Consider the following 25,221-nt stretch of genomic DNA (forward strand, 5'->3'; position numbering starts at 1 on the left):
TCCCTGGGGCCGTGAGCACCGCTGCGTTGTTTCCCCGTCATTCTCCCCAAGGAAGGAGAACCAAATAATTTCAGGAGTGTCTGAACCGGGACGCTCTGGGCACTCCTAAGAGTGAAACGGGCGCTGTCACTGATAACGCTGGGACATCAGACCCAAACCTCTGGATGGCCCAGGACACTCGGGCGCGGGGGACGCGCTCAGCTCCGACGGGGCCTCCAGCAGCGACGAGCCCGCGCAGGACTCTCAGCCCCGAGTCTCCGCCCAGAGTTCCAGAAAGGCCTGGAAACGCGCGGCCGCTTGCGGCCGAGCGCGGTGGCCACTAGGCGGCGGGCCAGGGCCCGGAACGCGGCGACGCCGGCGCCCGCGGGTCTCGTGACCGCGCGCCCCGCCCGGAGCTTCGCCGTCATGCAGTCCCCGGCGGTGCTCGTCACCTCCAGGTGAGCCAGACCCCGCGCCCGGCGCTGCGTCTCGGGCAACGTGGAGTCGGGTGCCCGGGAGCCGCGGCCCGATGCGCCCGGGGCGGAGGAGCCGGCGGAGGCGGCCGGTGCCGACGATCCCGCCCGCCCCCCGGCGTCCCCAGCGCGCCGGCCGTTGACCTGGGCTCGGCCCCTCCACCGCCCAGCGGGAGAGGCGGGCGGCGGCGAGTCCCTCCCCCCGCTCCCCCGCCCCCGGTTTTACAGATGGGGAAACTGAGGTCCCTAGAGGGTAACGAACTCACCCAAAACCCAGTGGAAGGCCTGGACTGGCTGGTCCCGGCCAGCAGGCAAAGGGAGGGCTCTCCTCCCCGCTTTCCTGTCCACCTGTCTTCCTTTCTCTTCGAAGATCTAGTTATGCATCCTGTCCGCGCTCACCGTGCGCCAGGCCCCGGGCACGGCACTGGGGACGGGGTGAATCCGGCAAGGCTCGGCCCTGCAGGGGAAACGGGGATGAACGCAGACCCTCGGGAGACAGATGCTGAATGGGGGGTAGTGGGTTCAGGTTGCCATGGGAACACAGGGCAGGAGGTAACCCCGGCTTCTGAGGGGGTGCATGAGGCCCCCCTCCTGCAGGAGGAGTGGAGGTTAATGAGGTGAAAGGAGAGAAGAGGGGGCAGCTGCTCAAACAGGTAGCTCAGGAAAAGTGCAGTTCGCCAAGGCCTGCGGAGGGTCCCTGGAGGCAGAGGATGAAGGGTGACCCACCCCACCCTGACCCAGGCCTGGGGGACCCAGTGCAAGACGGATCCTGGAAAGGCTGGGATGGTCATGGTTTTATTCTTTCCCCTTTCTAACATCTGGCAAGTGACTCACTTCAAGTATTTTCATACACTCCGCCCTTGTTCCCCCTACCCAGAATCTTGGGCTAAGACATCAATCTCTTACATAAATGGATGTTATTTTTCCAGCAGTAATCTGAACATCCCTGTGGCTTCAGGTCTAGAAAAGTATGTGTGATTCTTTAAGTGAACCCTGATACCAGAACCTGCTCGGCCTCTGCGTGGTTGCTGGTCGTGTCCTCGCTGGCAGAAGAGGTTTCCCCAGGGCCGCATGAATCACCTCCTCTCCCTGAGCCTCAGTGTCATTTCCTGCAAAAAGGAGCTTTGAGGTTGGCAGGTGTGAGCAGGGCCGCCAGCAGCAGACCAGTGGGGGTGTGACCTTGGTGCTGGGAGCCTGGGAAGGGCGTGGGTGGCTTCCCTCACTGCCACACCTGGGCAGGGCTCCTTAACAGATGCAGGTGCTGGTGGTGAAGGCCAGGAGAGTGGTTCTAGGATACAGTAGTGAACAACACAAAGTCCCTCTCGTGAGCTTTCCTGCGGCCGACGGACAATAGGTAAATATATGGTGTGTCAGGGATGATAAATGGTACGAAGGAAAATAAAGTGGTAGGGAAATAGGGTGCTAGGAGGAGTGAATGCTGTTTTATATGCTGTGGCCCAGGAGTGTCTTTCTGACAGAGAGTGGCAGTTGGGCAGACTCCTGACAAACGCAAGAGAAATCTTGAGAAAGAGTGTACCAGGCAGAGGGGACAGCAGGAGCCAATGTCCTGGGGCAGAGAGGTGCTTGGGCACCAGCGAGGAGGCCAGGGTGGCTGGAGTGCCATGAGCCGCGGAGAGCATTAGGTGATGTGGTGCGGAGCTGGGGGCTTGGAGGCAGGGGACAGTCAGGACAGGCCTCCCAGGCTGAGGCGAGGCTCTGGGCGAGGTGGGACCTGGCTTGGGTTTCACAAAGGTCATTTGGCCGCTGTGTTGAGCAGAAGGTAGGTGAGCAGGGTGCAGCAAGGGGACCGTTCTGGCAGTGATCCACGTGAGAGCTGATGGTGGCAGAGGGGGTGTGAAATGTTTGGGTTCTGGCTGTATTTTGACGGTACAGCTTTCAGGGTTTGCTGATGATTAGATGTGGGTCGCGAGAACAGGAAAGAGGAGTCAAGATTGACTGCAAGACTTGCCCTGAGTTCCTGAAAGAGGGAGGTTGCAATGGACCGAGTCGGGAGACTATGGATGGAGCAGGTTTAGGAAGGTGAGATTCACCATTTGTCTGGACACGTTCATGAAGAAGCTTGTTGACAGCCAAGCGGAGATGTCAGGCAGGCAGCTGGGAGGAGTGTGGCCTTGAGGGGAGAGTCCGGAGCAGAAAGAGGAACAGAGGACCATCCAGGGAAGCGGAGCAGGAGTGGCCAGGGAGGGCGGAGAACGGAGAGAGGGTGGGGGTCCCGGGAGCAATGAAGACAGAGCTTCAAGGAGCAGAGAGGGACTGTCAGGTGCCGCTGGAGTAAGAGGAGAGGGAGAATTAACCTTAGGGTTTAACCACGTAGACCAGTATCAGCATCACATGACAGCCGTTGGAAATGCAGATTCCCAGGCCCTGCCCCCAACCTGCTGGATCAGAATGTGCACATTGACAGGATCTCCAGGCAACTTGGATGCACTTTACAGTTTGAGAAGTTTGGTCTGGGGCATAGGTGGACAAGCTACACCCATGCGCCCACCACTTACTTTTGTAAATCCTGCACCACTTACTTTTGTGATAAAGTTTATGTACTGTCTTCAGCTGCTTTCGCTCTACAGGGGCTGAGTTGAGTAGTTGTAATGGAGACCCTATGGCCTGCAAAGCCTAAAGTATTTACTCTCTGGCCCTTTACAGGAAAAGTTCCCTTGGGGGCCTCGGGGAGTGGGAGCGAGCGTGGGTTAGGGTCAGGTGACTGTTAACATGAAGTTGATTCAGCACCCTGGATCTGCCACTCTCACAAGCTCCCAGGTGATGCTGCAGGGGCCACACCTGGAGAACCCCAGGGCGAGACCAAGGTGGGGTTGCCAGGCCCCACGCTGGAGCTTGCAGGTTGTGGCCGTGAATTTCAGGTGGGACCAGTCAGCACGTCTGTGCGTTTATCCCAGTGACGTGCAGCTGCCGGACACAGGTGCGAGGGACGCGGAGAACTGGAGGGTTTAGGGGCGAGGGCAGGGGAGCTGAGGCCAAGGGTGTGATCCCAGCAGTGGGGCGGCGCGACAGGACGGTGGGGGAGGGGACAGTGGAAAGGGGGAGGGGTCACGGAGGCAGGTCCTGGAGGAGCAAGCTGGACTGATGGGAGGCGCCAGTCAGCGGGGACGGGGGCGGCAGCCTGGAGTGAACCCTGGCTCCACCTCTGACCCGCTAAGCCCAAGCACAGGTGACTCCCCTTTTGTGTCTGTTTCTCTGACTTTAAGTGGGTCTGAGCGGTAGTGACCCTCGGTAAGGCTGAGGGAGGCGGGAGTGTCTCAGGCAGGCAGGTGCTTAGAACAGAGCCCGCGGTAGCGCAGCCGCTTCAACTTCAGTCCCCTCCGCTCTCCTGCGCTCCTAACAGTAACACGGCGCGCAGCGCCAGCGGGTCTGTACCTGGTGCAGGGCCAGGGACGCTCATTTGGTTACTGGCAAAAGGAAAAGAGGGCTGATTGGTGTTTTTCCGTCTCGCCCATATGTTGGGTTCATTCAACACCTGCCTGAAGGCAGGTTCGCCCGGGCCTTTCTAAGTGATTCATGCTCATTTTCGCATACCTTACACCCTGTGGATATGTTTGTGTGTGTAAGGGTTTGAATGCTTAGTAGTATGTGGCTACGTGGTGGGCTGTCCTCCCAGTTGGTGACAAATGGCATCATGGTGACAGTGCACATGCTTGGTGTGGAAAGGGGAGGAGTCTGTGTGGAAGGAGTGCTGGGGGCAGGGTGTCATCTGATGGATTGGGATGGAGTTGCAGAGAGGGAAAGGGCCTTGCCCCAGACACGGTCTTAGCGCCAGGAGCCCCACCCCTCGGGCCCTCCCCTTTCCTATCTTCTGAAAGTCCCACCTGGCACATAGTAGGTCTCGACCCTGCTAACTGTGTGCTGGGCATATCCTGTCATAGGTGCTTGTGTGATGTATGTTTGTGTGCATGGGTCTCCATTATACCCTTACATAGAATGAGGAATACATTTAACCTTTTTTCTCACCTCGGAGGAAACATTTCATAACTTCTTTGCTCATCGTGTGATTCAGTACATTTGTATAGCATTTAAAAATCCTCCAAGAGCTGTAATGTTTTGCCGAGTATCCTCTCAAAGCCTCATAGAGCAGGCCTTATCAGTGCCTTGCAGAGGCCCCAGGGCAAATGATATGGCCTGGTATCCAGTGCCCTTTCCATCTTCCCCTAGCTGGGCAGGTTCTGTAGCGGCTCTGCTGCTCTCTGGTTAGCTGAGGAGATGCGTTTCTCTCTCCGGATTCCTGGTGGGGTTTCATTCCTGCCCTGTGTGCCCAAAGCCAGGCACTTCCCTTGGTTTGGATAGAACCCCTGGAATGCCATCCCCACAAATCCCGCAGGAGCTCTTGTGCTGGGTTTGTGTCAGACACCTATAGCTGTTTGTGATTTTCCATGAGTCCCACCTTCTCTGCTGTCACCTGTTTTCCTGCTGGTGAGAGCCCATTGTTCCTGAGTGACCCAAAGGCAGGGCCCAGGCTTGGGGCCTGGGAAGCCAGGCTTTATGAGGGACTGGGCTGTGGTGGGGTGGGTAGCCGGGACCACAGAGAATGGCCAGTGGAGCAGCCTTGCACCCAGGCCTGCTGGGCCACCTGAGGTCTGGCCTGCATTTCACTCAAGAAGCCTGCTGACTTGAACCTGAGCTTCTTTTGCCTTCTTTCCCTTTGGCAGGCGAGTTCAGAATGTCCACACAGGCCTGGACCTAACCGTGCCCCAGCACCAGGAGGTACGGGGCAAGATGATGTCAGGGCACGTGGAGTACCAGATCCTGGTGGTAACCCGGCTGGCTGCATTCAAGTCGGCCAAGCACAGGCCTGAGGATGTCGTCCAGTTCTTGGTGAGCTGGGGGCTCCGCCAGGATGCTCCCGAGGGTGCCCAGGGTCTGGGGTTCCAGCTGGGCAGACACACCTGCCACCAGGGTGCGAGTAGCATCGGGGTGCGAGCAGTGCTCTGGCCAGCGCTCACTCGGCCTGACGGTGCCAGAGCGTGTTGGCGGTAAGGACACCGGTGAACCAGATGCTTACAGTCTGTGGGGAGACAGACCTGGAAAGAGACAGGAGTCCAAGCGGAGGGGAGGACTGTGGTGGTGTAGAGAAGGGGCACCTAACCCATCCTAGGGAAAGGGTTCTGGAAGATGTCTCGGAAGAGGTCAGGGCTGAGCTCGGTTTTGAAGAGCAGGTGGAGACATCAGCATTACTGCGGATGAGACCCTCCCTCTCTCACTCCCCTTCAGTCTACAGCCAGTGAAACATCCCAGACAGTCTCGCACATCTGTCCATCTAGAGGTGGGCGGACTGGAACATACAACAGAGGCGGAACTGAGGTGGTGTGTGCAGTCCCAGATCCCCAGCCCTGGAGACCGAGCCCGCGGCCCCAGAGAACCCAGCCGCATCAGGGAGGCGGCACGCACAACGCCAGCCTCCGGGCCTCAGCCGTGCCTGCAGCCACGGGGGACTGGGCAGCAGGGCCTGCAACACCGTCCCTCCAGTTGTAGAGCTGCCCACAAGTCTGGCCCCCTCTCCCCGACCCACAGTGGCGGCATCCCTAAACCTGACAACCCCAGACACGGCAGAGGTGCCGAGACCCCAGCTCCACCCCGTGCAGTGGAAGCAGAGCCTGTGACTCAAGATTCTGGACACAGCAGAAGTGCCCACCACCCCGCTGACCCGGGCAGCAACAACAGTGACAGCAGCAACCATGGAGGCACAAGCGGTGACAGTGCGGGGCACCAGGCAACACCTCTGACAAGGGCAGTGGAGGCTGGAAAGTGCCAATCCTTTAATATAACCAGAGGCAGCTCAGGTAAGAGAAACCAAAAACTTGTGCTGTAGCGCCACCTAAGGGAAAAGAAAAGAAAACAAAAGCCTCTAACCTGTTGAATAGTTGGAATGAAGTTTAAAAAAAAAAAAAAAGCTTTACCTAAAGAAGAAAGGTGTTTGCTGCTTCATGTGTACCAGCAGAGGAACAACTCATCAGGCACCATAAAGAACCACAGTAACACAAAAATAAAATGGTGATTCTCCAGAAACCAGATTTAAAGTCACAGAACAGTGCAATCTGATAGAGAATTCGAAACAACTGTCAAGAGGAAGCTCAACGGGCTATAAGAAAACTCAGAAAGGCGGTTCAGTGAATGTCAGGGTTGAAATTAATGAACAGAAGAAATACTTTACGAAAGTGACTGGAACTCTGAAAAAGAACCAAACAGAAATTCTAGATCTGAAGAACCTAGTAAGCAAGATGAAGAGTGCATCAGAAAGGACTGGAAATAGAGCAGACCGTATGGAAGAGAGAATTAGCCAGTTCAAAGATAGAAATCTAGAAATGATACAGTTAGAAGAGGAGAGAAAATTAAGATCCAAAAAAAAAAGAGAAAATTCTACGAGAATTATCGAAGTCTTTTAGGAAGGGCAACATTAGGCTAATGGGTGTCCCAGAAGCAGGAGAGAGAGATAGAGATAGATTCAACACCCATTTATAAAACTTTCAGTAAAATGAGTATAGAAGGAATGTACCTCAGCATTAATAAAGGCCATATATGACAAACCTACAGCTATCCCTGTAGGGTCAAGAATAAGACAAGAATTCTCACTCTCACCACTCTTTTTTTTTTTTTTCCTGCCCCTTCTTTTCCCTTCCTCCCTCCAGCCCACCAGGCTCCACTCACTTTCCAGTCTTATTCAACATAGTATTGGAAGTCCTAGCCACAGCAGTTAGGGAAGAAAAAGAAATAAAAGGCATGCAAATTGGAAAAGAAAAAGTAAAGCTTTCACTGTTTGTGAATGACATGATTTTATATATAGAAAACCCTAAAGATGCCACCAAAAACTATTAGAAATAATAAATGAATACAGTAAAGTTGCAGGGCACAAAATCAACACACAAGAATCTGTTGTGGACTTCCCTGGTGGCGCAGTGGTTAAGAATCTGCCTGCCAATGCAGGGGACACGGGTTCAAGCCCTGGTCTGGGAAGATCCCACATGCCGCAGAGCAACTAAGCCCGTGAGCCACAACTACTGAGCCTGTACTCTAGAGCCCACGAGCCACAACTACTGAGCCCGTGAGCCACAACTACTGAGCCCGTGTGCCACAACTACTGAAGCCCACGTGCCTAGAGCCCATGCCCTGCAACAAGAGAAGCCACCACAGTGAGAAGCCCATGCACTGCAACGAAGAGTAGCCCCCGCTCACCGCAACTAGAGAAAGCCCACGTGCAGCAACGAAGACCCAATGCAGCCAAAAATAAATAGATAAATAAGTTTATTTTTAAAAAAAGTCAGTTGTGTTTCTGTGTGCTGACAATGAGTGAGCAGAAAGAGAGTTAAGAAAACAATTCCCATTTACAGCCACCACAGCAACAACAAATGCCCAGGAATAAATTTAACCAAGTACGCTGAAAACTATAAGACATTGTTGAAAGAAATTGAAGAAGACACAAACAAATGGAAAGATATTCCGTGCTCATGGATTGGGAAAATTAACATTGTTAAAATGTCCATATTACCTAAAGCAATCAACAGATTCAATGCAATCTCTACCAAAATCCCAAGGATAGTTTTCACAGAAATAGAACCAAAAAATCTAAAATTTATATGGAACCACAAAAGACCCTGAATAGTCCAAGAAATCTTTTTCCTTGGGAAAAAAGAACAAAGCTGGAGGTATCACACTCCCTGATTTAAAACTGTATTACAAAGCTGTAGTAATCAAAACATCATGGTGTTGACAGAAAAACAAATACATAGATCAGTGGAACAGAATTGAGAGCCCAGAAATAAATCCATACAAATGGACAATTAATTTAAGACAAAAGGAGCAGAGAACATACAATGAAGAAAGGATAGTCTCTTCAATAGATGGTTTTGGGTAAACTGAACAGCCACATGCAAAAAATGAAAGTAGACCGCTATCTCACACCATACATAAAAATCAACTCAAAATGAATTAAAGACTTGAATGTAAGACCCAAACCATAAACTCTCAGAAGAAAACATAGGCAGGATTAGCTTTGACACCAGTCTTAGCAATATCTTTCTGTATATGTCTCCTCAGGCACGGAAAACAAAAAGCAAAACTAATCAAATGGGACTACGGCAAACTAAAAAGCTTCTTCACAGCAAAGAGAGCCATCAGCAAAGCAAAATAACAAGCTTCCGAATGGGAGACGATGAAACTCATATATCCGATATTACGCATTTTAATAGTATCCAAAATATGTAAAGGACTCATAGAATTCAACAACAAAAACCCAAACAATCCAAGTTAAAAATGGGCAGAGGAGCTGAATAGACATTTTTACAAAGAAGACATACAGATGGCCAATAGGCACATGAAAAGATGCTCAACATCACTAATTATTAGGGAAATGCCAGAGTTAGCTATCGCTTCACTCCTGTTAGAATGGCAATTATCAAAAAGGTAAGAAATGACAAATGTTGATGAGGGTGTGGAGAAAAGGGAACCCCCTCCTACACTGTTAGTGGGAATGTAAATTGGTGCAGCCACTATGGAAAATAGTATGGAGAGTCCTTAAAAAATTAAAAATAGGGAATTCCCTGGCGGCCCAGTGGTTAGGACTGCACGCTTTCACTGCCAAGGGCCCGGGTTCAATCCCTGGTTGGGGAACTAAGGTCCCACAAGCCACATGGCGTGGCTAAAAAATAATAAATAAATAAAAATAGAGCCGCCAGATCATCCAGCAATTTCACTTCTGGGTATTTATCCAAAGATACAAAAGCACTAATTTGAAAAGATACATGCACTCCTATGTTCACGGCAGCACTGTTTACAATAGCCAAGACATGGAAACAACCTAAGTGCCCATCAGTGGATGAACGGATAAAGAAGTTGTGGTCCTTATATACAATGGAATACTACTCAGCCTTAAAAAGATGAAATCTTGCCATTTGCAGCAACACAGATGGACCTTGAGGGTATCCTATCAAGTCAGACAGAGAAAGACAAATACCGTGTGATTTCACTCATGTGTGGAATATAAAAAATAAAAAAACAGAACGTGAACAAACCAAACAAAACCATGTAGATACAGAGAACAGAGGAGCGGTTGCCAGAGGGGAAGGGGCAGAGGGGAGGGTGAAATGGGTAGAGGGGATGAACTGTATGGTGATGGATAGAAACTAAACCTTTGGAGGTAAGCACACCATAGCATATACAGAAGTAGAAATGTAATGTTGTACACATGCAACTTGTATAATGTTCCGCAATAGGAAAAAAAAACAATTTAATGAGCAGACGGAGCTAAGAACAGCAGAAGGGGAGAAGGGTGCCCCAGGCAGAAGGCACAGCCTGAGCAAAGGCACAGAGGCTAGAAACAGGGTATCATGTGGGGAGCTGTGAGCGGCTGAGTATCGTCCTGGATGAAGTGGGAGAAGAGGAGGGTGATAGCGGGCAGCGTCCACGTCATAGAGGGCGTGCAGGGGGCCCGACCTGTCTGGCAGTCAAGCAGGAGCTTTAAGCAGTGGAATGACATGGTCCTGTTGTCTCTCACTGCCTGTCTGGTGGAGAGTGGAGTTGGATTGGAAGGAACAGGGCAGAGGACAGGGAGCTCAGTGAGGAGGCTGGTAGAGTAACGCCTGGGGCTGGGGGCAGGCCAGCGGTGGGTGTACAGGAGGGAGGGAGAGAGTTGAAAGGATTTCCAAGGTGACATGCACATAATTAACTGGCTGATTGTTTCTACCCACTGAGATAAAGGGCTCCAGCGGAGGGAGAGGCAGGTGGAAGGAGGACGTTTCCAGTGTGAAGTGTTTGCCTGATGGATACATGAGGTTGGAACTCGGGGCCTCGGGGCAGGGTCGGGCCCAAGGGGCTGCTTTGGGAGGCATCAGCTTGCAGTGATGCTGAAAGGCTGGGAGCTGATGACGTTGCCCAGAGAGTGGATGTGGGCGTGGAGGTTCTGGCTGAGGAGGAAGGCCTGGGGACGCTAGCACCTCGGGACAGTCAGGGAGAAGAAGCCGAGGCCGAGGGAAGAGAGGGGGCTCAGGGGCTTGAGAATTTCAGGAGGGGGCAAGACCACAAACTCACCCATTTAGTATTTACCTTTGGCTTCTTGTGAAAAGGTCTGGAGACGTGCCCAGGAGAGACGGGCCACGGGATTGTGAGAGAAAGTTAAAATGAGCAAGGGTCCTGCGGGTCAGAGCAGAGCAACTGGCTGGTTTGTTCTGCGTCTCCTGGCAGCCAAGACAGAAAGGCAAGGAGCGAGTTACCCAGGCCTGGGGACCTATCAGAAGCGATACAAGATTCTTTTTTTTCTTTGTGTTTAAATTTCTGTTATAATTTCTAATATGGGAAGTAGCAATAACTACAGCTTGCATAAACAAAAGTTCTTTGGGGTCCTCAATAAATTTTTTTTTTTTTTTTTTTGTGGTACGCGGGCCTCTCACTGTTATGGCCTCTCCCATTGCGGAGCACAGGCTCCGGACGCGCAGGCTCAGCGGCCATGGCTCACGGGCCCAGCCGCTCTGCGGCATGTGGGATCCTCCCGGACCGGGGCACAAACCCGTGTCCCCTGCATTGGCAGGCGAACTCTCAACCACTGCGCCACCAGGGAAGCCCTCAATAAATTTTTAATGGGATCTTGATACTAAAATGTTGAGGATCACCTGGATGAGGTAATAAATCCCCATTAAAAAAGAGAAAGTCAAACCCCATCATCAGAAGAGAATGAGAAGGATGGATTTAAGATTGAAATGAACAAGTCAATGTTGTAGTTAAAGGAAGAGAGAATTCAGAAAGAGAAAAAAGATGTTTTTAGTAAGATTAAGAAAAAACATAATGTTTTAGGCAAAAGATCCATATGGCCATGCACCCTTTTAACTTCATCAAACAAGGCCATCTGTTTCCCAGAGGTCACTACCAGCTCGCAGACAGTGTAATGCCCCTGTTTCCTGTGCTCATTTATACTTGGTGGTGTCTGACATTTTGTTTTTGTGAATCTTGTATTGGTAGGTGTTAGCCCGCATTTCCTTGATTACTAATGCGATTGAATATCTTCTCAAATGTTTGTGAAACATTGTTTCTTCTGTGGAATTGCTTCTGAACCATTGGCTGTCTTTTTCTTACTATGTATAGGAATTCTTTATATATTCTTTATATTTATTGCATGACAAATATCCTTTTCCAGTTTGGAGACACCAGCTTCTAAGTGATCAAAGTTTATGGCACAGTTCTTTCGTTAAGAGACATTCAGCACATCCTGGAAAGTGTCTAACAGAGTGTGATGTTTTTCGTTTGCTTCTTGGACAGACTCTTGTTGAGAACCAAGGTGTAATGTAATGGCAGGTGATGGTTCTGGGTCTGCTTTGTTCTACTGGGTGATTTGCAGCTCCTGGTAATCTGACTTGACCCAGATGGAGCTCAACGCACCCATGTTTTTCAGGGACAGGAGCAAAGAGGAAAATATCTGAGACCCAAGTCTGTGGGCGAGACAGAGAGGCAGCACTCGGGGGCCCTTGATAAGGTGCTGGCTGGCCTTATGAGCGAGGGTGTGTGGGGACTCCTTTGACACCTGCATGTGTCACACCAGTGCCGCTTTCTCCTGACCAGTGACCCCCTTGCCTTGCCCTGCGGGTAGCTGTGTGCACAGGTGCCTGTGCGTGGAGGTTCTTCCCAAACATTTTGAACCACCTGCGAGGGCAAAGAACGCGTTGACTCCCTGTGAGGTCTAGGGGTGTAACCCCACACCTGAACTTTCTTTGAAGTTTCACGATTTAGCTTTAAAAAACTAATGAACATTTTGCTTTCTACTCCTCAAAAGGAGTAGAAGCCCATGCTTTGGAACACTGGTGAATGTGGGCCCTGCGTGGGGTGGCACCCAAGACTTAAAGCTCCCCGGCTGCGTATGCTGCCAGTGCCCTGGAGACCCACAGCTCCCAGAAGCCGGGCCCTGGTGGGTCTGGTGGCCAGGCCTGCATGGAGTAGTGAGGCCAGCAGAGGGCGCTCCGCCCCCACCTGGTGGAGTCTCGGGTTCTCGGGACCACTAGGAGTTGGGAGCCTGCGTCACTTTTGTGAAAGGACGCTCTTACCTTTCCTTGAGAGCTGTTCTCAGGAAAGCTCCCGAGCAAGGCTCTGTGTTGACAACTGCAGGCCACAGTCCCCTGTCCCAGATAACTCCCCGGGGGGGGGGGGGTTCCTGAAGTCCCCCAGTGCCCCAGCCACCTGCCAGCATCTGGAACCCTCACGGGCTGGGGGCTCTGAGGATGATGCTGCGTGCTCCAGCAGAGCTGTGCGATGGGACTGCCAGGCGTCCCGTGTCTGAACGCATGCAGACGCCTCACAGCCCATCAGCTGCACCAGTGCTTCATTGGTGTGCTGTGTGCATGGCCCTGGCTTGGGAGAAGTGGGAATATCTGTCTTCATAATCGATGCTCCCACGGAGGAGTTAGGGAGACTGGCCAAACGTGCGGGGAGAGCACAGAGGTGTCTAAGACAAGGGAGGACGCTGGGCTGTAGGTGGGGCGTGGCGTGGAGTGAGTGACTCTTCTCTGAGCGCCTGTGTTGGCTTATACAGACCACAGTGATGGCATCGACCCGCTGTGCTACCGCTGCTCCCTTAACTGGAGGCCTGGAGCCTCGGGGGCAGAGACCACACTGTGTGCTCATACAGAGTAAACGCACAGCAAGAGCTTGACAGTGAGTGGACGAGCCCTAAGCTGCGGCGGGAGTTCTGGGGAAAGATGGAGAGGCCGTAGCAGGCAGCCCTCAGCTCTGCAGGAAGCCAGGTACCCCAGGATGACTCTGACGGCCGAGGACCACCTTCCAGCGGACCCCCTGGCCAGCTTCCCCAGGGTCCTGATGTGCAGTGGGCTCCTGGCTGGCACCAGGGCCAGAAACCAGCTTTGCAGTGTCTGGTTCTCCACCACCTGCGCACTGTAAGGTGTGGCCTTGTCAGAGGCAGCTGCTAGTTCACGGGATAATGACCCTGCAAGACGCTGACCTGTTGTTGCAGGAAGAAGACCTAACAGGGGCCAGACCGTGAGGTCACCCTGCTAATGCACTGAAGGCCCGGAATGGAGGTATAAGTCACGGCCACCTGCAGGCCAGGTCTCTGTATCAAGTGTCTCTACCCAGACCTGTGATGGTGCCTGGAACCCGCCACGATTGCATCTTTCCTTTGGGCCGCTAGGACTTTCAGGATTAGCACCCAGCGTTGACCAGGAGTCCTAGGAAGTGGAGCCTGAGGCAGGGAGCTGGGCGGAGGGTCCGGAGGGAGGCACAGCTCCCTGGGGCCAGTCCTAGGGGAGGACTCTCCCAAGAGCCCAGCGCCCTCGGGACCTCTGTTGGGGCCGGAGGAGCGGCCTTCTCTCCTTCCCCTCTTCACTCAGGGAACCACACGCTCCTCTCATTCCAGGTCTCCAGAAAGTACAGTGACATCGAGGAGTTTTACCAGAAACTCAGCAGTCGTTACCCAGCGGCCAGCCTTCCGCCGCTCCCCAGGAAGGTGCTCTTCGTTGGGGAGTGTGACATCCAGGAGAGGAGAGCCATGTTCGATGAGATCCTGCGCTGCGTCTCGAAGGATGCTGAGTTGGCAGGCAGCCCTGAGCTGCTAGAATTCTTAGGTACGGGAGGCTCTGTCTCAAATTCCTGAGGTCTCTGCTGGCCCAGAACTAGGCCTCCCTGCCCTGGCTTGGCGGGAGGGGGGTCCACATACCCCCTGCAGCCCAGAAGCTTCAGCCAGGCTGTTGAGGCCCATGGGCCTTACTGCCGTGCTTGGGCCAGGGTGGTGGGTGGAAGAGGCCTGGGACCCAGCCCTGGAGGACTGACCATCTGGGTGCTGGATGGGGCCCACCCAGGGCCCTTCTCCGTAGTCTGAGCCCAGCCACTCCCCGCCTAGCCAGCCCCCTCCAGAGCTCCCCCCACCCGTACACACACCTCCGCCTCCCACCAGCCAGGCCTGAGGGCCTGCAAAGTCCGGAGAAGGCTGTGCTCCCACAGCCAGGCTGGTGCCCTGTTCCCTGGGGACACCTCGCTCAGCTGGTACCCCTCACCGAGAGGTTTGGAGCGTGGCTCCAGGCAGCCCCTCCCACCCAGTGATGGGAACCTCGAGCACTTGCAGTCCAGGTCCCGCGGCCTCCTGTCTTCCCGCTAGTCCTGTCTGTCGGATGGGAGTCGCCTGGCTAACAGGTGCTGGTGAGAGTCACACGTGCAGAGCTCGCCACACAGGAGGCGCTGCAGAAGCGATGGCTAACGTCTCACCCCCACTCACACCTACTGGACTCAGAACGCTGCGGGCACGTCCCCGTCCTGCGCCAGCACCCCGGGGCAGGGGGAGCGTGGGGAGGGCTCCCATCCGGGAGTGCAGGGCACTCACCGCATTTAACTCTTTTCCCGAATACCATGAATCTCCTAGTTTCCCAAGACAGATGGGAATTTTTCAGAAGAAAATTAACAGGAATTAAACCAATTTTGAATAAAAACAAGGTGGGGAAATAAAAGTGGAACGGGTGAGTGCACGGAAAGCCGAGACTGCAGCACCGGTTTTCTTCTCTCCTTTCCCACGCCCCCCACAAGGGTCTTCGGGCTGGGGTCTCTCCGGCCCTCCTGTTTACTGAGGTCACAGCCCTCCGCCCTTTGCCTCTCTCTGGGTCTGCATTGACTGTAGGAAGGGGGCCCCAGCCTATCCGTAGCTGGAAGAAACTCCCCATCTCCTGGCCCTCTGTGTTACGGGGAAGCAGGATAGGATGGTCTGACTTTCCTAGCCTCTCCGTGCCTCAGTTTCCTTATCTGTAAGATGGAGGAACAGATAGGATCTCTCACGTGGGATTTTTGCCATATTTAAATGAATCTGTACCTGTAAAACTTTTTATTACATGATGCTTATTCCATGAAATTGACGGTTCATGAGATTTTGAATGGGATTTTTACATTTGTCCTAATAAAATAACAGAGCATAATATAATGCAACATAGTCATTGTCACTCAGTTCTACATACTGTGTCAGCATACATATCACATCCTATGTGCCAGGCACTCTGGGGCATATAGGTGGCTTCTTTACCCACAGGGTCATATACTTTGTAAGTAACTGCTTTCAAAAATACACTATTCAGTAAACTACTTAGATAGAGATAAACAAGTAGTCTAAACCCACGCTTCTCAAACCATTGTGGGGAAGGACTAACTTTTTTATTCCCAGTATGTCACAAACAGCATTCCAAGGTACTGTGGAAGTTTCTGGATGCTTGCTCCGCCTTTCTGTAGTTACCTTGTTGTGGACACCCGCCTATGGACCACACTTTGAGAAGCGCTTATGTAAGCCAGTTCGTAGTGAAGCCATCACAGTGCGTTCTCGAATCTTCCATGTGCTCGCGGAGCAGTCACTGAGTTCCTAGTCTAATCACCCAGACCCTCGGAGCAAGTCTCCAACCGTGGTTGGCAGAGCTCCCCGATGGGCTCCGCAACTGCAAAACATCTGGAACTGTTCTGTGGGAACCCACGTACACTGGCTGGCTTCTGCCATCAGCCCGTGGACCGTAGCCTGTCGTCCCAACAGGCCCTGGGCTGCAGAGGTTCAGGAACTGCTCCCTCTGTCCCTCTGTCTTCTCCACCCCAGGCTTTGCCACCCCCATCCAGACCCACCATCCTGGTCTCAGGACGCTGCAGGAAGCCCCCAGCCTCGGGTGCTGGCACTGGAGTTGCGCGCCGGGAAGTGCCTCCTCGCGTCCCCCCGACGGTGGGTGTCAGGCGCCCTCTCTGTCTCCCTCCACAGGTACCAGATCCCCCGGGGCTGCGGATCTCAGCAGCAGAGATTTCTCTGTCCTGGACACAGACAGCCAAGGGGGGGACGACGGGGATGCTTTCGACTTCTTCCAGCAGCAGGACCAAGTGGAGGGTGAGGGTCTCCCCACGCTGGACCAGAAGGGCCAGGATGCAGGGAAGTCCTCAGAGGACGAGGCAGAGGAGGCCCTGGACCCTCTGGGCATCATGCGGTACGTCTCCTCTTCTGGGTGCCCCCCCCCCCCCCCCGGTCTGGTCTGGCTTTCTCCAGGCTCCTCCCTCCCTCCTGGGAGTCTGAGAAAACCAGTATCCCTGGGTTATTGCCCCTAGGGGCCTGGTACTCAGGGAACTGGCTCTCTGCTCGTCCCAACATCACCTGGGTCTTTGGGGCTCAGCCCAGGTATCTCCTGCCCCTCCCTGCTCACAGGGTGGCCCCCCCCGCCCCCCAGTTCTGCACTGAGACCAGGCAGGGCTGCCCCCACCCCTGGCAGTTCAGCAGCCCAGGAGGCCTGGGTTCTCGGTCCAGCTCGTCGCTGACAGCCTGTGACTCGTGATGCGTGACTGGAGCTCCCTGGGCCGTGTCCCGCTGCCCTGGGGACAGGGCTGTGTACCTTGGCCCTGCCTCCCCAAGGTGGTTGTAAGGCTTGGGGGGACTGGTGACCCCTAAGCTGCTGACTGTGATGGAAGGAGGTAGAGTGAGCCCCAGGGTAGACTGTGTCTCCTTTACACGCGCACACTTGCACAGACACGTACACACACACGTACACTGGAGAAGAAGAGGCAACTAGCTGTGGTCTTGATGGCCCCTTGGTGTCCTGATTCTGTCACCTTCCTGTTCCTTCTCCTTTCCTGTCCTTCTGCCTGCCTTTAGCCAATCAGTGAGCTGCTCCTGAGCCCCCATTGGGGGAGCACCCTGAGCTGGGGGAGGGGCTGCAGGCTAGATGAGACCGGAGAGCCAGACCCCAGGCTCCCCAGGCCCCTCCGATGGGCACAGGCTGAGGCGTTGGGCAGGACCTCCCGACCAGAAGGAGATGAGGGGGAGCCCAACAGACTCAGCCCGCCTCCCAGGACCCTCACTTCTTGGCCCAAATGAGCAAGAAACAAGGTGGGAACTGCTGATTTTGAGCACCTAATACACGCCTGGCATTGTACTTTGCACTTTGTCTACTGTGTCTCATTGACAGCCTGCCCCGCAAACAGCTGTTACCATGCCATTGGACAGATTAAAGAAACTGACGTCTGCAGAGGCCAGGTGCCTTGCCCGAGGTCAGGCGGCTTGGTGGCTAATGGTACTGGGGTTCAAACCGAGCTCAGGGTCCTGTCCTGGACTGCGGAGCCAGACTCCCTGGACCAGAATCCCGGCAATATACCCCTTTCCTTCAGTTTTCTGCAAGGAAAGCAGGATAATGATAGCACCCATCTTTTGCGGCTCTCATGAAAATTAAGTGAGTTAGACGTCACGGCCCCATCGTTCTGCCCCACCACCTCTGCAGAGGTGGACAGACCACAGACCCAGAGTGACATTCTCTCTGCCTGTCTCTCAGGTCCTGTTCCAGAAAGAAATTAGAGCCAAAGAGAAATCAGGCAGGGACAAGTTCAACTTAAACAGCGTGAAAAATACAGTCCAGAGAGCACTGCCCACCACCCGCAGGCCTTCCTCTCCTAGTGGGGTGTGTGAGGGTGGGCACATGAGGACATGCGGCTGCAGGGTCAACGTGAGACCAGCCTGGAGGGGATGAGGAGTCAGACTTGGGAAAAATCCCAGGCGCTCGGGGAGACAGGGGCCGGAGCCGGAGGTCCTGCAGCTCCTTGGTGCCAGGTGTCAGGCCCTTCCAGCACCTCCCACCCCCACTGGCCTTGTCCTAGGAGGGGGTCAGCGGCCTGTGGGAGTGACTGCGAGGTTATGTCGGGAGAAGTTCGTAATAGCCGCTCCTTATCAGCCTTGTGCGACCCGAGGGCCTTGTTGGGCTGTATTTGTTTGAACTCAGCCTCTCTGTTATTCTGAGTAACCACATGTTACTTGCTGCCAGACTGCTATGGGCTTGCGTGGTTTGTGCCAGCCTCTAAGGACGTGCTTAGCAAAGCAGCTCCTTTTTTGGGTAGGAAAACGCTCTTTGGGGTTGGCAAGGGCCGCCTTTAATTCCCTGCTTACTCCAGTAGCAGATGGTTGGGTGAGGTGCTGGCTGTCTGGGGACCCCCTGCACCCCAGCACCATCCCCAGCTCTGCACTCGGGGGCCTCCTTTCTGAATCCGAGGAGAGCTGAGCACCTAAAAGGGATCCCGGAGGCTTTTGACCTTCTGCCAGTCTTTCTTTTGATACCGACGTGACAATAGTCAGTGCTGTCGTCTCCACTGGGAATAATAACAACTAACATTTTCTGAGAGTTTATTAAATGCCAGGAACTGATTAGCATTTACATGAATAGATATTTTCTATTCTATTTCTTTTTTTTTTAAGGGTCATGACTCAACCAAATTGCTCTCCAGATCCACCGTGGGTCTGGTTTGGGAAATGGTGCCCTAGGAAGCGGGTTCTGGCGTCGGGCTCGTTCTGTGTGTGAGGAAGCTGACATTTGGAGTCGAGTAGCTCATCCAAATTCATCCAGCCCCAGATGGCAGAGTCAGGACTTGGTGTCACCTCCCTGCCCTGTCCCCGGATTCCAGTCTCCCAGCAGATTGGAGGCAGGCAGGGCCCTAGGATTATACCCCCTTCAGAGATGGGAAAGTTGAGGACAGAGTTGCGTGGGGACTTGGCCAGTGCCTTGTGTGTGGCAGGGCCCTGCCTTGAAGTGAGGGTGTCCCCTTGGCCTCTCCTGGGACACCCAGGTGGGCCTGTTGACTTCTTTGTACGAGGCTGCCTACCCGACCCTCTGGTGAGGAACATTCTGTTCTTTGCAGGAGACGTATGCTTGGCCTGCATATTTCTCCATCCTGTGCCCTCAGTTCCTCTGCGGCTGCGGCTGCGGCTGCGGCATCCTTGCTCTCCCAGCCCCCCACCTCCCTGAGCGCCCATCTGGGCTGGATGCCGGCCTTCCCCAAGCGACCACGTTTCCAGGCGGCAGGCGCTGGCCCTTCCTGCCGTGGCCGCGCCGGGGCGCTGTTTCTCCACTGTGGGGTTGCTGGACGGGTGGGGGCCACGGCACAAAGCCTGGCTTTCCTTTGTCTGTAAAACCTGGTTTTGATTAGGGAAGGACGCACTGCTGCACACTTAGAAAGTGCCTCAGGATAGACAAAGCCCTCACCGCCTCCAAATCCCACGCTGCCACGCTCCTCTTTTCGGAATTTTTGTGTGTCCCTGTCCCGGCCAGTCCATGTAACTGCAGACATAGTACACATGCCTTTTTACACTCCGCTCTTGCACTTTATGTCCTCACGATCGGTTTCCATGTGGAACACAGTTTTCATGTTTAACTTTCTATTTTAGAGACTTCACAGTCCTGAGAAAGGTGAAGTTCTCCCGTAATAGTTTTGCCTTCTGCTGGAAATACTCTGCGAGGAACATTTTAAATTGTAACTCAAATGATGTATGATTAGTGTAGAAATATTGAAAACACCGTTAAAAGCCCTTTCATCATGAAAGGTATACACTTTTGGATATTCACGTTTTACTACCGAAATGGAACTGCGTTATGTGCGCCATTCCATAATTTGCTTTTTTTCAGCTTACATACTGGGTCTTTCCGGATCAGTAAATAGACTTGTACATTCTTAACTTGGTGCTAGCCCATCAGGCTGATGTGCTGTAAATGGCATTCCCAGGCCCCCGCTGGGGGACACTGTGGTGTTTTCCATAGGTTTTTGCTATTACAGGCAATGAAAGAACTTGTTCATGTATGGAGTGTTTATTCTGTTGAGCTTTCCCCCCAGTCACCTGACCCAGAGCAAGGTCCTAAAAGCTTCTGCTGGGGGTCTTGGTTGTGCCTCTCCAGTGAAGGGGTCTTTAAGGACTTAATTCCCCTGTGTTGGGAAGTCCTCCCTGCTTTTCCAAACCCTGCCCATCCACAAGGCCCGCTGCCCCCTCCTCTTCCCCCAGTGTCCAGGGAGCTCCCCAACCTCCAGGCCCCAGGTCCCTGAGGACCTTCAGCTTCCCAAGGGGCAGGCTGGCTCCTGCAGGATCACGCTTTCCTGTAAGACTGGGCTTCCTGCTGTCTGCTCAAAGGAGGGGGAGCCAGCACCCGGGGCCCTGTGCCGTGGCCTCAAGTGGTGAAGCTGGACGTTTCTCTGGAACGTGAATCATGTGTTTTGTCATAAATATTTATACAGATTTTGCTGTATCTTTCCTAAAATAACCGTACGTGTTTTAGTATAAAAATACCTTGCTTCCTTTATTCGGATGGAACTGCTACTCTGGGATCATTCTGTGGTTCTGAAGACTTCCGGCACGCTGCCAGGTGCCCCCAGATCTACTAGCCCAAGATTTACTTATTTTCCCCCCAGCTTTATTGAGATAAAATTGACATGTGATGTGTGTAAGGTTAAGGTGCACCATGTGATGACGCGACACACCTATGTAGTGTGAAATGATTACCACAATAAGGTCAGCCATCGCCTCACCACCGTTTCCAAGATAGAGAAGTGAGGCGACCCCCAAGGACAGGAGCTCTGCAGGGACAGCTTGGCCTCACCCTGCCTCACGAGGGGCCCCAGGAGCTGCTCCTCCTCGGACGCCTCTTGCTAAGTACCCCGGCTGTCCCTTTTGGGCTTACGGCCCCTTTAGGGTTCCAGCCCCCGCCTAGGAGAGCAGAGCCCGGCCGGGAATTCTGCACCACCTGGAGCTGGTTAGAAATGCAGGTTCTGCCTCAGGCTCCCTCGAACCTGGACGGGGCCCAAGAACCTGTGTTTTAACGAGCTCTTGGCACGCTCCACAGGCAAATTCATGTTTGAGGAGCCCCCCCAAACTGAGCTCAGCAGAAGTCTTGGAGAAGCAGGAGGACAGTGATGCAGAGAGCAGGTCCACCAGTCGCCAGGCTCTGCCGCTCACAGGTGTTCCAGTAGGCGGGCTCAGGGAGGCCTTTCCTGTTACTCTCAGCCCCCGGCCCACCACTGTCTCTCGGGTCTCCCTCTCTGGTCTCCTGCTGGAGGGCCGTTCTTCCTATCGCTCTCGGGGCTGTGAGCCAGGGCTGGCGGGCTCGCGCTGTACCTCCACGCACAGCACTTAGCCTCGGCCCGTCCTGGGTCCAAACAAGGAGCATGCAGGGGGCACGGTGGGCCCCCTCGTCTCACCCTAGAGCTGTCACGGTGATTGCAGCATCAGCTACCGTTAGGGGTGACCACAGCACCCCTACAGGCATGGGTTTCCCCATCCACGGCAGTGCAGAGTCTGTCCTGAGTGAATAGAAGTGTCAGGGACAAACACATGGAACAGTGCCTTCCACTTTTCTAACTGAGTAGCAAGACGCTTTGGTTCTAGAGAAATCTCATACAGGACCCTGATATAGGAAACAGACAGAAATAAAGTTGGCCGGGTTGGGACAGGAGTGGGGACTGGATCTCTGCCCCTCAGCCTCAGCCCACCTCGGTGGCGGCCCTGGGCAGCTTTGCAGAAGGCCAGGGCCCCTGACCGTGGTTTGAAGGCCACTGGATGGAAAAGCAGGAAAGCCTAAGATGTGTGGTCACCCCAGAGCAGGGCTAGCGGCTGACTGTCCCAGGTTCAAGTCCCGGCTCTGCCACTTAGCAGCCGGTGGGCCCTGGGTGGGTTGCTGAACTTCTCAAAAGCCACAGTTTCTCTCTTTGTAAATTAAAGTCCAGGCCCAGTGATTGTAAGGGTAAAACGGGATGAAGTACAGGAAATTTCCTTTGTATGATGTTAACACTATTTCAGGTTTACTTTGCTCTGAAAAAGCCCTTGGGTGTTTAAAGTACACAATTGAAATGGAAAAGGCAGCTTTTCCATTTCCTGTTGTCATGCAGGTATCAGCCTCGTGTGTTGTGCACACAAGGGCCTTTGCCTCACCTCCAGCGTCTTTGTGGTTAAAACTGAGGAGCGTCTCCAAGATCACACGGTCTGGGGCGTGGTCCAAGCAGGAGCTGTGTCCTCTTGACTGCTGGCCCAGGACTTACCCCATCACCCCCAGACCGAGACGCCCACCTGTGCCGGGTGCCCACTTCACAGCCCCGGTCCATTTGCTCTCCATGGCGGGTGATGTAGGGGATGGGTGTTCTTCGCCGCAAGGACCACCAGCGTCCACTGGTCACGTCAGCGTTTGGAGTATCGTTGGGGGTATTGGAATAAACGAAGACCGCCCAGATGAGAACACGCAAAGGCCACTTATTCAGAGCAGGCCATAGCAGGGGGCTCAGCCACCATCACCTGCGTTTGGGCAGAGACTCACAGGCAGGCGGGGAGCGGGAAAGATTTCTGGTGGCAGAAGGGGAAGGCTCGGGTCTGCCTGACTGCAGACTATTGGCGTACGAAAGCCAGAGGCCTAACCAGAAGTGGGGCGGCCTGCAGTCTGCGTGTTTGCTTGGAGGAGCATATTTGCCTCTGTCGCTGGGCCTAATAAGCGGGAAGCAGGGTAAAGACGAGGGAAGCTGGCGGTTACCGATCAAGGCCTGGCCACCGGGGCCATAGCTGCAGAGACTGCGGTGTGGCTTCCTGGGCCGGTGGCTGCAGGTTGTGGGTTCTGTTTATATCTGGCCTGGCGGTTGCCTGTTTGTTCATACGGTCTGTCGGGGCCGCCGTGGGTGTGATCAGGGTTGGGAGTTTTGCTTTCAAGCCGGGGGTGGCAGAGCCCCTTCAGCCGGGCCGCCCTGGTTTCTTGGTGCTGCTGCCGTGGTGGGTGAGGGGCAGCATTTGGCCGCCCCTGTGCAGAGAAGGAGAAATGTCATCCCCCACAAGCTGAGAAGAGAGAGAGGTCCCTGAGGTCCTGGTCCCTCGTGGGGCGGGGAGGGTGCCCAGCGGCCTGGAGAGTCAGGCTGGGGCTGCTGAGAGTGTGACTTGTGGGAAAGGAGCAAATGATGGGCAGCCAGGGCAGCTACCTGGACTGGCCGGTTTACTTTGTAGAGCCCAGAATGGAGGCAGTTGGGACGAAACACAATGTGAGCTAGACATCCTCAAGCAGCGCCTGTGATCACGGGCCTCTGCTTTGCCCAGCAGCGCACAGGCTGCACTTTGCACCTTCCAGATCATTCCTTGTTGCCACTGAACAGATAAGGAGACACTCAGAGAGTGAAATGACTGGCCTGGGGTCGTACACAGGTTCTCCTGCATCCCCCTCCAGGGGGTCCTCCCTCAGACCGGTCATAATGCCCCCATCCCCGGCCCTGCGGGATGTGGCCCGACTTCCCCTCAGACCCTCCCCCTCCTCCCTCCATGCACCTGCCGTCCAGTTGTTGGGCACTTGAACATTCCCACCTCAGCGTTTTCACAGGGGTCTTCTCTCTGCCTGGAGCACAGCTTTCCCAACCCTGCTCACCCTTCCTCCGGTGCTTTCCTGAATCCCCTGGCCCAGCGAGGCTGGTGTGGGCCCACAGGGTGAACGACTGTCCTCCGTGATTGGCGCGACTCCTGTGATCGGGTCACGGCAGCAGCCCGTTGCCTAGCGCTGCTGCAAATCACATTGTCCTGGAATGAACATCACAAGTTCATTTACTGGCACTCCGAGAATTTTCACTAATGGGGAAAAAAAAAGAAAGTGAATTTAAGATTAAAAAGTGAAAAGTGCTGTGTTTTGAAGCAGGAACGTTACACGCTTGGAAAAGAGTTGATTTCCGTGTCTGATTTAGTATCACCCTGGCTCTGAAGGTAACAGTCATGTTGTCTGTGAGTCTTGGCTTCAGAAGGATCCACCGTCTTCTGGTTAGTCTAGGAGATGCCTCTGCAACTCAAGTGCACTCAGGACCTGGGCCCTTGGTCCCCATCGGGGATCTGTCACAGGGGCAGGTGCATCCGGGAACACTGACACAAGCCCCCTGGGTGGCCGGAGGGGAGGACGTTCTCGTGTCAGTCCCTGTCACCAGAGCCGCCTGAGCCCCATGGAGCAGGGCCGCTTCTTGGCCTATCAGAGCTGTCAGCTGTGGCACCTGCCGCCTGTCACTCATGCGCGCTCCCCGCCCGCCTGCAGGATGTGGCCTGGCCTGGACATCTGTCTTCTATCAGGCACACACAGCAGGAAAGCTGACGTCTGTGCATGCACACGCGTGTGCACTGCAGGAGCACGGTTCCATGTGCCTGCACCCGTCCAGGGACCTCCCCCCACCTCCCCCCACCCCCGAACTCCTGCAACCCGTGCTGTGCGGGAACCCGCACAAGGTCGGCAGCTGCGGTTCCGTCCATTGCAGACCCCACTGTTTGATGCTCAGTTGCCCCATCCCTGGTAACAGGAGTCTGATCGTACCAGCCTTCCTTTGGAGGAGGGAGAAGAGGGGGGCATCCTTTATGGCTCCGTGCAGAGGGTGTGCTGGTGGTGGGCACAGCAGAACTGGGTGGTGTGTCCTGCGGGCACCCGGGTGGATGCGGGTGGAAAGGAGCTGAGGGGGGACAGAGGGGGCGCCAGGACCGTAGCCGTGTGTGCAGTCTGAGTCCACGTTCACACGATGTGTGAGGGAGGGGAGGGAACGGGCTTGGAGTCTGAGTGACTCACCTGACATTGAAATGCCTGTCCTGTCCCTGAGTCAGAATCTGGCACCATCCTACACTTGTCCCTTCTGCCCACGGGTCACTTCAGCAGTCCACATTTATCAGCACTTTGCCTTCTGACGGCCTCCCTGCTCTCATTTTCCCCAGTCCGGGCCCTGGTCGTTCCTCCAGGGACCAGGAGCAAAGCTTCCACGGGGCACTGGGTTCCCGGTGGTGCCCAGTCCCGCAGCCCCTCACAGATTGAGGGTCTCTCTGCCTGTGTCAGTCTTCTGCCCTCAGCCCCACAGGTCCCTGGCCTCCTCTACGCCACCTCCCCTAGGAAGCCCTCGGGCTGGGTTGGCTCCTTCCTCGGGGCTCCGGCTATCACGGAATGAGTGCCCTGTGTGGTGATGACGGGTGTATGTCTGTGACCCTGCTCGGCTGTGAGCTTCTGGGGACAGTGCCAGGTCT

General features: G+C 54.4%; 1 protein-coding gene across 5 annotated transcripts in view; it reads left to right on the top strand.

Moving 5' to 3' along the window:
• Positions 1–310: 310 nt before the first annotated feature.
• HS1BP3 (HCLS1 binding protein 3) overlaps positions 311–25,221 on the top strand; it is a 55,385-nt gene continuing 30,474 nt past the window's right edge. For 3 of the 5 annotated variants that reach the window (XM_033437392.2, XM_004274852.4, XM_033437391.2), the window contains exons 1-4: positions 311–437; positions 5,132–5,297; positions 13,828–14,035; positions 16,186–16,405. In XM_033437392.2, the coding sequence (XP_033293283.1) occupies positions 406–437; positions 5,132–5,297; positions 13,828–14,035; positions 16,186–16,405 (626 nt within the window). In that variant the 5' untranslated portion in view covers positions 311–405. Of the gene's footprint in view, positions 438–786; positions 2,493–2,826; positions 2,973–5,131; positions 5,298–5,738; positions 8,880–13,827; positions 14,036–16,185; positions 16,406–25,221 lie in introns of those variants that run through there. The other 2 variants (XM_033437389.2, XM_033437390.2) reach the window with 2 other exon arrangements.

This window comes from Orcinus orca, chromosome 13 (genome assembly GCF_937001465.1).
Source record: "Orcinus orca chromosome 13, mOrcOrc1.1, whole genome shotgun sequence".
Taxonomy (NCBI): Eukaryota; Metazoa; Chordata; class Mammalia; order Artiodactyla; family Delphinidae; genus Orcinus; species Orcinus orca.